Here is a 12,044-nt window from a genome sequence, read left to right as displayed (position 1 = left end):
GCGTTCGCACATGATGTTCCGACCCGAGATCATCGACATTTTTGACTTAATTGTCAACCTGATGAGATAATCAAAAATAGATATTTGAGATTAAAAAAATCGTAATGCAACCAAACTACTAATTGATTTACATAACACCACGCCCCGATGCAGCGCTCACAAAATCTGTCACTAGAAAGACTACGAGGAAAAACAAAGAACGAAAAAAGCGAAATGGAACCTCTCATTGATGAAAATAAGTTACAAGTTGACGAAAAGAATGAAAACTGAAAAATACAAAAAAGTATTTGAAATCGAAGAATATCATAAGCTTTAATAATTTTTTGCCATAAACAGGTTGCATTGACTAACATCATTTTTTCAATTATTAATTAGAAGCCTAAGAGACCAGTCAGCATTTTACGAATACACGAAGCATTAAAAAAGGCAAAAACAGCAAGTTCAGAAAAAAGTGAGCGAGAAAAGTGTCGAGCCGAAGAAAAGAGAAGTTTTTTGGGTAAAATTTTTTCTAAGTTCATATACTTTTTTAACAGCATTGTGGTTGTTCTTTTCTTAGCAATATGACTTTAAAAGTATGAACAAATATAATAAAAATACGAATTTTTGAGAAAAAAAGTTTTATCATAGCCATTAAACTCAATAGCTTTCAAGGGATGTCAAAAGTACGCTAAGCTATACTTCAATAAGAAAGAAAAGATATTTGTCAAATGTAAGTCATCAACTGGAGATAAAAAGTCTTAAGATTATAAAAACAACAACAAATACATGCAAAAACCAAACAATCATTAGAAAAGGGCGAGAATCAAGTGTCGAAGCCATTGAAATCATAAGGGTTTCTCTGAAAACTTTATCTGTAAACCATTGGAAGTCTTCTCTAAGCCATTCGTATCTATCAATGTTCCGATTATGAGATAACACTTCAAAAGGAACCAAAATTACATTGAAAAGCCGAATTTTTTTTGAATTTATGAAAACTCGTGACATCGAAGTCTTAACACCAAAAGTTGGTAGTTAAACCAGCTAACAGAATAAATTTGTAGGCAGAAAAAGTGAGAGGGGTACTGCTGTCTTTACTGAGATTGACTTACAGATCATAGAAGTAGGTTTAATAAAGTCTGATATTCAAAAAAAAATTTTTTTAAAAGTCTTAACAGCCACTAAATTCCATAGCTCTGAGCGGAAGTCAATAAATATGCAAATATATTCCTCAATGGGAACATAAATATGTTTGTCAATCTGAAATCATCAATAAGACATTAAAATAGGTCTTACGATTATGAAAACAACAACAAAAGCAGGCAAAATCCAAAAATTCTGTAGAAAAATTCAAAAAAGTGTCGGAGCCATTAAACCATAAACTTTTCTCTGAAAATTTTGTCTTTGATCCATTTAAAGTCTGCTCTAAGCCACTGGAAACTATAAATATTAGGATACTGTGATGAAAATTGAAATGTCATCAACATTACAATAAAAATGTCCGAAAATTAAAAAGTTATGAGAACTCGTTTTATTGAGGTCATAAAACTAATTGCTGGAAGGTAAAACCGCTTACCCGATTAATTTTAGTTGCAATAAAAAAGATGGAGGTCTTGTCAATACTGAGGCTGACCCAGAGTTCACGAAAATATGTTTAAGGTTGGTTAATGTCCCAAAAAAAACGAATTTTTTTTTAAAAATATTAACAGCCATTAAATTCAAGAGCTTTTAAAGTAATCTGAAAAATACGCTACGTTATGACTGTATGGGAAGACGATTATGTTTGTCATCAATATATTATTAATACGACATGACAATAAGTCCTATGGTTATGAAAACAACGACAAATAAAGGCAAAAACCAAAAAAAAATTAAGCAGAAATGCGAATAGAAAGCGTGGAAGCCATTTAAACCAAAACTTTTAAATCAAAATTTTATCTATGATCCATTGGAAGTCTTCTCTAAGCGAATGGATAATATCATTACTAGGATATTGAGAATAGATTTCAAAAGGAACCAAATAACAATGCGAATTTTTTTTTCAATTACGAAAACTCGTGATTTTAATGTCATAAAACACAAAGTTAGCAGATAAAACCACTAACAAGAATACAAATGGCAGCTGTTATGAGAAACAACGCCAAAAACGCGAAACAATGCCAACGGTTAGTGTGTGACGCAGCTATGATTTTTTCCACTCCTATTTTGCAAGGGTCGTGCAGCATTTATTGTTTTCCTCTAGGCTTTAGACTAAAGGAAAGAAAAAGAAAATTTGGGTAGTCTATTTGTGAAAACTGAACAGAAGCGACAAAAAATTGTTAAGAAGGGGACGGTATGTTTGGTTTCATACGTTAGAAACCGTCGGTGCGTTCGGTTTGTCCGGTTTTGTCGGTTTTAAAAGTAAAAATAGTAAGTATCGTCATTTTTGGATTCAATAGAGATTCGGTATGTTCGGTATTTGACCGTACGAGATCTTCGGTATAATCCGTACTTAAACGTAAGGGATCGTCGGTATGTTAGGCATTGAAGCGTATTTCTCTCAACATTACCGAGGTAACCAGAACCTATGAAAAATGATTTTTATTATTTTGATATTTATTGTTTCTAAAAACGATTTCATAACAAAAGATGATTGGTTAAATGAAGCAGCTAAAAAATAATACTCCAGCGACGGGTTATATCAGCTAAATTGATAAAAGATTCTACCAGGAGTTAGTCCAATGAGAGAAAACCATCTTTTATATGTATCTTTGGAGATATTTTTTTGATTTCTTTACTCTTAAAATTAGTTTCTCCCATTCAGCTTCTTACAGTTTTTTTAATAGCATTGATACGAAAATTCTGTAGATGCATTTTTTAAGACAGCAAGAACTGAACTATCTTAATTTACAATGAAATGATGAGGATTCTGGCAGCAGTAAACTTATAATTATCATTTTTTCAAATAGTTTTGCGACAGGCGAATCAAAACTAAAATCTGACAACATTACCAGTACAGTGATAAAAAGACGGAACACTGGCTCTTATTTCAAGAAGGGCTTACTGTCCTTAGACATATTCCACGCGCTGATAATATATCTTCAAAAGTTGGCAGGACTATAATTGTCAGTACCCGAGTTCAAAATTATATGCAGGTCAGACTTCAAAACTCCACTACTAAATATCTAATCTTAATTACAAAAAGATCTGATAACTGAAATTGCGTGCAAAAAACATTTTTACTTTTGATGAAAATTTTGCTAGAAAGTGTTTGTTGGATAATTCTATGCGACGCACAGATTAATGCAAGAACTCCTGCATCATTTCAAGTGTCGTTTCTCTAATGGCTAATAGTTGCCTGAAAATAAGAAACGCATCTCTGCAAAGATAAAATCCAAAATGAGCTCTGAATAGGGATACACAAATGCGTAAACCTAGAGTTTTGTTAACTGTAAGTATGAGTAACATCAAAGCGCGTGTAACTCTAAATTTTGAAACTTATCTCAAATGAGGATTTGATGCGGCCATATTGTCAATAATAACACTTTGAACTTTATTTACTATGTAAAATATGTGAATGAATAAAACCAACAATGTAATCAGCTGAACTTCCTCCTTTGTGTCTTAACTTCAGTTAAACTGTTTGACACTGTCGATATGATGGTTTAATTATGGAGTTAATGATATTTACTGTTAACTATTGAAATAACAGCGCTGCCACTTTTTCGATTCCAGGTATTCAGATCTATTTAAATAACGATGGATCGATAACTAATTATTATTAATCATATCTAGATTATAAAGTTAGATAATGTAATTGATGTCAAGGGGGCATGATAACTAATTTGAGTTAAATTGATCATCTATTTAGAAGTGCTTAAGACGAGACTATAGGCACTTCAATCAAAGTCAAAAACAGTATTTATTGGGAAATTGGAAGGGTAATTGATAATTTTGTGGCAATGGGGTTCCAACAACGTCTTTACAATAGCATCATCTTTATTTCTATTATAGCTCATAAAATAAAGATAAAGAAGTACCCAGTCTGAGGTACCAGACCGAAAGTGAGCAATCCCGGCAATCCCAGACCAAGCGCCTATGTCCAGACCGTCCCGTAGAAAAAAAAACTGCTCGAAAGAGAGTATGCACAGAATTTCGCGCGTTCAAAGTTGCCTATGGCCAGACTTTCGTGCATTCATTCGTGTTTCTAGACCGGGCAATTTCGAAAGCAGGACGCCCACCCCTTGTGCGTTTATTTTGATCTAAACATATGGACTTTTGGTCTGGGACCTCAGCCTGGGTGTACTTAGTTCTTCGCAGAAGTTAATGAACTGATTGCAAAGTTTGATGTAACAGCAAAACAAATCAAAAAGCATTTCAAACTGATTCATAAAAAGCTTCGCATTTTTTTTGGAAAAATATAAGCGATTATGAAACTCGAAACTGAAATGCACTGATGAATAATGTTTTTATTGGAGGCATTTTTATCTTGCATAATTTTTATTGGTCATTTTAATGTCTCCTATTCATTACTATGATTACATCGTAATCGGACGATTTGTTCTCATCAATTATCATGTAATGCACCGCATGAATACATCTGTACGCTCAACATATGTCATAATGAGTGCTAGATATAATCTGTGAAGTTGAATGAGCCAATGACCTGAAAAAGCAAACTGCGATTTGTAATATAAACAGTGAAAAAACTAGAATTTATTAGGGGGCGTTTGGTATTTCATCTTCAGTTTGAAACGAGTTTTTAATTGCTTGACCAGCAGAGCCATCATTGAGAACGTACGCTTGGGAGTCAATAGTAGAATTCAAAGATAGCAAAATTGTAGCTCATAATGGTAATTTTTCAGTTGATTCTGATTCAAACATGAAAACACGCACTAGAGGAGACAGAATGGTTATCCTGTAGGATTCAGGCAGATCTTGCAAAACTTTGAAACTTTAGCAGAGAAATCATTATGGCAAGACTATAGTCTTGCCATAATGATTTCTCTGCTAAAATTTCAAAGTTAATTTTATTCTCATTAATATTCATTAATATTAACGAGTTCTTTCTGCTTGAGCTGTGTTTTGATTAGTTGATAATATAGAAACTAATTTTTACATTTTTAAAATAAACATATATTATTCAGTTGCTCTCTTGTTCAAACAAACTAATCCAAATTGATTTGAAAATACTAAATACTAAATCAGGCATAGAATTTCAGATGAAATTATTCCCATTGATATAAAAAGCCAAAAAGAAAATGTTTAAAGTCTTTTAACCATTTTTTAAAATTTTATTTAAAAAAGCCAAAGCACAAAGTGAAATGATCAAGTAAAATACTTTTACAATACATTTACAATCCATCAGGTTGAAAGGTTTTTCGATTACAACCGAAAGATCGAATTGCAGACAATTATCGCATTATTAAAGCTTTTTTAAATTTTTTTTTATTTTTAAATGTCACAGGAATTCATGGACTTGACAGTTTGTTCACAGGACAACAGAAAAAACAGATACTTTCAAGACAATCGGAAAAAAAAATTCATGGAGTCCAAAGTTGTTGCAATTATAGTTTCAATAAAGGGCGAACGCTGCTCCCAGTTTTAACTCAAAATCTGACCAAATTTATGTACTATACCGATAAAACTTTTTAATTCACTTATCAGTTACGTAATACGAGCAAAAATACGAGCGAAGGAATCACAAGCTCTCCAAAAAGACAATTTTTTCAAGCATTTTTATTTAGAAAAACAAATCTGTCTATATTGAAATTGAGACATTGATCTCCTGTAAGTTATATTTTTTCTAGTTTCCGCTGAGTCCCAAAAGTCTACTTCACTTTGAATCAGCAAATTTATCTTTAAAAAAAAGCAAAGAAAAATCAAAAAGAATTCTACTCAACATTAAAAAGAGTTTCAAAACCGCATCCATTTTTCACAAGAATTATGTTTTGAAATTGTCTAGTGAAATGAAGTAACAAAAAAACACGCTTTTAAAAAATTTGAGAATAATTAGAATGTACAGAAAGATGTTGGTTATGCTGTCTAATCCACGCTGCTACAAAAATATTGCAGTAAAAATACAACCGTCTCCTCGTAATTCTTGCAAGCATAACCTGTGTTGTTTTACTGTTATATGCGGATCAAATTCTTTGTCACTGTCTCTATATTTTTTCAAAATGCTATCCGAGACGATATTTTCTACTAAAACAAATTCTGCAAGAGTTGCGGCAATTTGTTTTTAAACGGCTCTTTTCATCACCGCAGTTACTATATTTGACCACTACTCATACTTAAATGGGTTTTATAATGCAAGTTTTGGGTTTTCGAAAAAAACGTGCGGCGTGAAATTACAAAAGTGCTGATAAGGATGAATTTGTATCAACTTTGTGTTCAAATTCAAATTTCAGCTATTGAATCTATCAAAAAAGTAGCTCAATCCATAATTTTCGAAAAAAATGAAACACTGATTTGCCGTAGGATATCAGGTTTTTTGTTGTTTTTTTGCCGCTCTCGATGCCTTCAATGCAAGAAGCTGCAAAAAAAGTTTCTCAACCTTGTGAAATAAAATTGTACATGAAAAACTACACATGCTATTTGAATGCATCTTTATAAAAGACCACTTAAAAAAACCACGCACATTTAATTAAAACCAAGAAATGGAACCACAAAATACTTGATAAGGTTTCCTTTCCATATCCAAAGTTTTTGGGAGCTTTGATAATTCATTCAACGCATTTATCGAAACCTCAAAATAATATTTGATATCTTGAAATATGTTTTACCACTACTGACTGATGACATATCGGTAATTAATTCCAATTTATTCACCCAGTCAAAATTCTCAAAACAATTCTTACATTTTCCTTAAACAGATGTGACTGCATCCATGCTCGGCTGAACAACTTTTTCTTGTAAGCATCCTTTATTTATTTTTAGCAGAATGTTAACGATGATTGATGACAAATTTTTGACAGTGTTCTCAAAGCCTATTGTAGAATTGGTTCAAATAATTTTGTAATTTCAGCTATAGATATGATTGTACAATTTTTTTTCTAAAAACGTGATCTCAGCAATAATGCAAGTACAACTTCTGCTTCTTGGTCTATCAGTTTTGAAAAAACTCGTGAACAAAATGTACAACTTGAGGAGATTTTTTGATGTTTACTAAAGTAGTAGAAAACAAATATAGCAAAAAAGTGAACAACGTAAGCAAATTCTAGCAAGTCTTTCTTGAAAATGTACAAATCAGTTATTTTTTGCGAGTACAAGCAAACGAAATAGTCCAAATGTTAATTTTTATTAAAGCTGATTTGATATTGCCTCGATGGAGACTTTGAAAATGGTGAGTTAACATACGCTTGCAGGTTAATTTTGTCGAATAAAAATACTTTTTTCATGTTTCCATATTGTCAAGTAAACAACCGGCCTAAGAATGCTCTATACTTAATTGATTTCAAAACCCTTCAAATTGTTATGTTTGCAAATGAAACAAAATTTCAAGTTTAGCAGGTTTGTGAGACAATGTCAATGAAATATAATGTGCGGTTTTCTTTAAAAAAGTACTAGCTTGCTTTTACTGTCAATTTTAGAGGGTTTTCAAACCAATTTAAGTTTTTATGCAAAAATTTTAAGCAATGATGTTTTTTATTCGAAACGCCTTCTAGCTTGTCTCAACAAAATGTTTTATAGGAAAATAAATAAAATTCAAACTTAAATCTTCCAATCCATCTACCCCAATGATATAGTGCAACTTCATTTGTACAATTCGTTTTTATAGCTTGAACTTTGTCCTCAATTTGAAAGAAGTCATCAAAACTTACAATTAAACACTTCATCGCAGCAATATCTTCATTGCCCAATGTTTTTTCCATATAAAAACTCCAAGGAAAACATAAAGTAGTATTCAGAAAGCTGGATTTCAGCAACTTACTGTGTCATCTATTACATCAAAAATTCGAGGGTTCTAAGCTCTAAATGCGGCAGAAAACAAATTTGAAAAACTGACGGAATGCGAAAAGTTTTCTCACAGCAACACACTAACATTGAATTGACTATTCAAATTCTCTTTTCTTAGATGATATTTAGAGCCTTGCTTTTCGGTTGCCTATTGCATTCCGTTGAGGATTGGAATATTTGTAAACATATTTTTGTAAATTGTTTCAAGATTTGAAAAGTTTTGTGACTTGAAAGACGGAACTTTTTTCGAACTTTATATTAAGGCTCAGACATAAAAATGCATATCAAACACACTGATCATAGGCCTCAATAAAACTTAAGATGAGAGAACTTGAAAATTGCTATTCAAAGAACGATACAAATGTAAAAATTTCAGTTTTATGCTGATTTTTACAATTCCACTCCTAGTGGAATCGTGTTAAGAATTTTTCAAACAACAGAAAAGAAATTGATGGTTGGTATTCGGATGGCACTTTTATGAGCGCCTTAATTTTTTTAAGGGAATCAGAGAATTTTTTAAAGGAAAAAGTTGAACGTTCTCTATGACATGCAAGCATTATTTTTAATGTTCAAATATTTTCAATTAACACAAGAAATCTGAAAATCATTTAATTGAGTCAGTAATCAAGCACAACCCTTGTTATCTAATAAGAAAGAAATTTTCAACATTCTTACCTAGTTCATATACTCGAACCAGTCAGTTTTTTCCCTTGATTTTTACAACATAATGAACGAATACAATTTGACAGAATTGAATGACCAGCAACTAAGCAGTTGTTGAACAATGTCAGATCAAGAGAAAACAAAATGCAGATATTATTTAAACGAATCTAAAATACATTCCATAACAATATTTAGTGTCAAACTAATTGATAAAGCTCATATCGTGATTCATGATCTAATATAATGATAACTGTTAAACAACAATCTAATGTCGGCATAAAGATAACCGTTATTTACTGTCAGACGTATAAAACAAAGCTCTTGAAAAGTTCAAATTTATTCAAAAATGAGGAAAATATAGTTTTGCTAATTATAGATGGGTAACAATAATTTAAAGACAAAAAGGTTGAGGACAGGTTCTCATGCGGTTCACATTTTTCGAACTTTCCGTTCTCTACATTATTTTATCTAAAAATGGATAAGCATATATTGCAACATAAGACGTGCCGCATATTTGACAGATGATTGTTGGCATTTTATTTACAAATTGTTGGTTTTATTGATAAATGATGTATTTTGTTGAATTATAAAGCACAACATTTTTTAGAATTTGTTTTTGAGCACTAAGGCTCTGTAAAAAGATAGATACAGCTTGGGTTATAAAAGCAACGAAATGTTACACTGATATGTTATTATCCATAACTGATCAATTTTTTCTGATGATTTAAGAATTTCTATAACTCTTCTTACAATTTTCAATTGACAATTTAATCACATCAGGGTTTGACTCATGGTTTCTGGGAGAGTGTATAGCTTTGAGGCGGAGCAACATCCGACTTTATTTTCGTCAGAAGGGGGCTGTAAACGAACGGGGTGACAATCGAAGCACCGAATTGACCCAACATGTAAAATCCGAAATCGTCCCAGTGAGTGCCCACAATTGCGGGTCCTCCATAACGAGCCGGGTTCACTGGCCCACCTGTGATTGGAATGAGACACAGGTTTGCAATAACGACAACTAAACCAACAGAGAGAGCTATGTTGCCATTTTGGACAGGTCTTTCAGAGTCAGTGCACCGCAGTACCTAAACAGATAGAAGTTTGAAACACGCAAGTTTTTAAAAGCCAGATCGGCAAAGTGTCAGATGCTAGAATATCAGATTTTCATACACACAAAACCAAATTTTAAAACTACTGGAATTTCAAAACTTTCTAAGTGCAAGTTTCAAGCGAGGTTACCTGACTCTGCTTCAGTCTACTAAATTTGTAATTGAACTATCACCACTTTTCTACTGAGTTTATTTTGTAGCTAAAGTCATACAGATAGTGACTGCCCATGATAGTTTGATAAGAACACAAAAAACATTGACAAAAGGTGGGGGTTGCTGTGTAACATTGATATGAATAATCAAACGGCATTGCCTTAACTGGTTAAGAATCAGAACTATGATATGGTTCCATTTGATATAGCTATAAAAACTATCTAAATAAAGACCGAGTAAATTTACCTAAAAAGCATTTGAAATTACTTGAATGGCTTATGCGATTGTTCCCACGCGAACTGAATCTGAATTAACCTGAAACTTGACCGAAATTTACCAGATTTTTACCTGAAAAATTCAGGCGCCACCAGCTGAAATTTTATTGTTGTTGTTATTGTTGTTGTTTATTGAAATTTAATTTTATTGTTAATGACCAAAAAAGGCACCCGAAAAGTACGGGTGGGTTTTCAGGTTCTTTTTTAGCTAAATATCACCTGAAAATTCAGGTAATAAACGCGAGATTTTTGTGTAATTTTTATGTGAAAAGATTGGAATCTCTCCTGAAAAATACAGGTAATAAACCTGAAACTTTCAGGTGATATTCAGGTAAAAAGACTTGAACCAGAAAAACTATCTGAACTTTTGTGAATAGAGTTATATAGGTTCAAGTGCCTTTCAGGTATCTGTACACGTGAAGTTCAATTGAACCTGCACTTTCCTCAACAGAGTTCAGACTAATTTACATGAACTTTTTAGGGTTTACTTGATATTCTGGGTTTAATACCTATTAAAACGTTCATTGACTCAAAATGGCAATAATAATAATAATAATAATGGCAAACAAAATGATATCAAATAACAGACTAAATCAAATTTTTACGCTCATAAAAAATGTGCTTGTTCTGGGTCTCATGTCTGTTGATGCTGAGAATCAAATAGTACAAAATTTGCAAAAATTAAAGTGATAGGTGGGTGGATTGGAAGCTTAATAAGTCTGAACAAATTTTTTGGCCTTTTTTCCAAAAGGTCCCAGATTTCAATTTTTTTTTAATTTTTGTTATTTGTCTGTTTGATCTTTATTAATTTTCTTTCATTTAGTTTGAAGAGACACTCTTGCAATAAAAGCGGCATCAAATGATAGTACGGAAAACATTGCCTTTTTTAAAAACAAGTCACTAAAATCATTCCGGAAACAAGCAAAATAGTTCAAATCTATTCAACATTGCTTGATCCTATCAACTAAGGTTCAATTCTTTAAAATTGCTACCTTTTCTGTGTTTAACTGTGTTAAACATCAGGGCCAAGAGAAGTTTTTAATTCATTATATTAAGTATATTGAAAATCGTTTGCAAAGTCGGAATTTTATGTGCGAACCAGGGTCGACCGAAGAAAATAGTTAAAAACTAGAAACTCTTATTCTGGCGTTCATGAAAGTTGTAGTTCTGAAAATTTGTTTAACTAAAGATTGAAAAAGAAATTTAAAAAAAAACAGGCGCAAAAAATTAGACGTGCAAAGCTCTATTCAGAAAAATATAACAAAAAATCCCACTATTTTATTTAAAGGAAGTTGGTAGCCAGAGAGCAATTTTTTTCCACTTAGAACCGAGAAACCAAACTTTACAATATTTTCGAAATCAACAATTCTATGATGAAATACTTCTTGTGCCTTAGAGTGAAGCTAAGCATCGCAAGGTAAGGTCGTATGATCACCAAACTTCAAAGGGCAAGACAAATTTTTAAATAGGTTTTGTCCAACAACAATCCTTTTAAGGTATTCAGTAAATACATTTAGAAACCTTGACTCTCTATAGACCCATTAAAACAAATTTAAACAAACATTATGTAGAAAAAATCAAAGATTCCTACTAGGATCAATAAAAAATTACTAGGATTCAATCAAGTGATGTTCTTCACCGGGAATTTTTTTCACAATGCAAGGTCTCTCTCTGCGAAAAACAATTACTTCTCGAACCTAAAAAGCGGATCAAAAAATTGTACGCCTTTATATGTGTCTTAGTCCAATGTTACCGTTCATATATAACAGTGAACGTCATAAGTGAGTATCCTTAGCTGTTAACTGATGTCCTTAGTTTTCCATAAAAATAGTGACTGCAGATCTCAGCCTTGAGGGATGAAATCTTCAATAACAGGCTAGCAAAAAATCGTCTAAAAATTATCAGTTTTTTGTTCATGCAAAACCATTTT

At 32.1% G+C, this 12,044-nt stretch overlaps 2 protein-coding genes across 10 annotated transcripts in view; both read right to left on the bottom strand.

The window, feature by feature from the left end:
* LOC142345647 (uncharacterized) overlaps positions 1-4,491 on the bottom strand; it is a 28,953-nt gene extending 24,462 nt beyond the window's left edge. For 2 of the 7 annotated variants that reach the window (XM_075397817.1, XM_075397823.1), the window contains exons 1-2: positions 4,262-4,491; positions 3,253-3,960 (exon numbers count right to left, since the gene is read on the bottom strand). The gene's annotated coding sequence lies outside the window, so the exon portion shown is untranslated. Of the gene's footprint in view, positions 1-3,252; positions 4,001-4,245 lie in introns of all 7 variants that reach the window. The other 5 variants (XM_075397819.1, XM_075397820.1, XM_075397818.1 and 2 more) reach the window with 5 other exon arrangements.
* A 4,399-nt stretch (positions 4,492-8,890) lies between these two features.
* Positions 8,891-12,044, bottom strand: part of LOC142346094 (aquaporin-5-like) — a 54,235-nt gene continuing 51,081 nt past the window's right edge. For all 3 annotated transcript variants that reach the window (XM_075398596.1, XM_075398595.1, XM_075398597.1), the window contains one exon: positions 8,891-9,662. In XM_075398596.1, the coding sequence (XP_075254711.1) occupies positions 9,366-9,662 (297 nt within the window). In that variant the 3' untranslated portion in view covers positions 8,891-9,365. The remainder of the gene's footprint in view (positions 9,663-12,044) is intronic.

The sequence above is a fragment of the Convolutriloba macropyga genome, chromosome 9, assembly GCF_964194025.1.
Source record: "Convolutriloba macropyga chromosome 9, txConMacr16.3, whole genome shotgun sequence".
Taxonomy (NCBI): domain Eukaryota; kingdom Metazoa; phylum Xenacoelomorpha; order Acoela; family Convolutidae; genus Convolutriloba; species Convolutriloba macropyga.
Note: the sequence above shows the minus strand (reverse complement) of the source record. Positions and strands in the feature narration are given on the sequence as shown.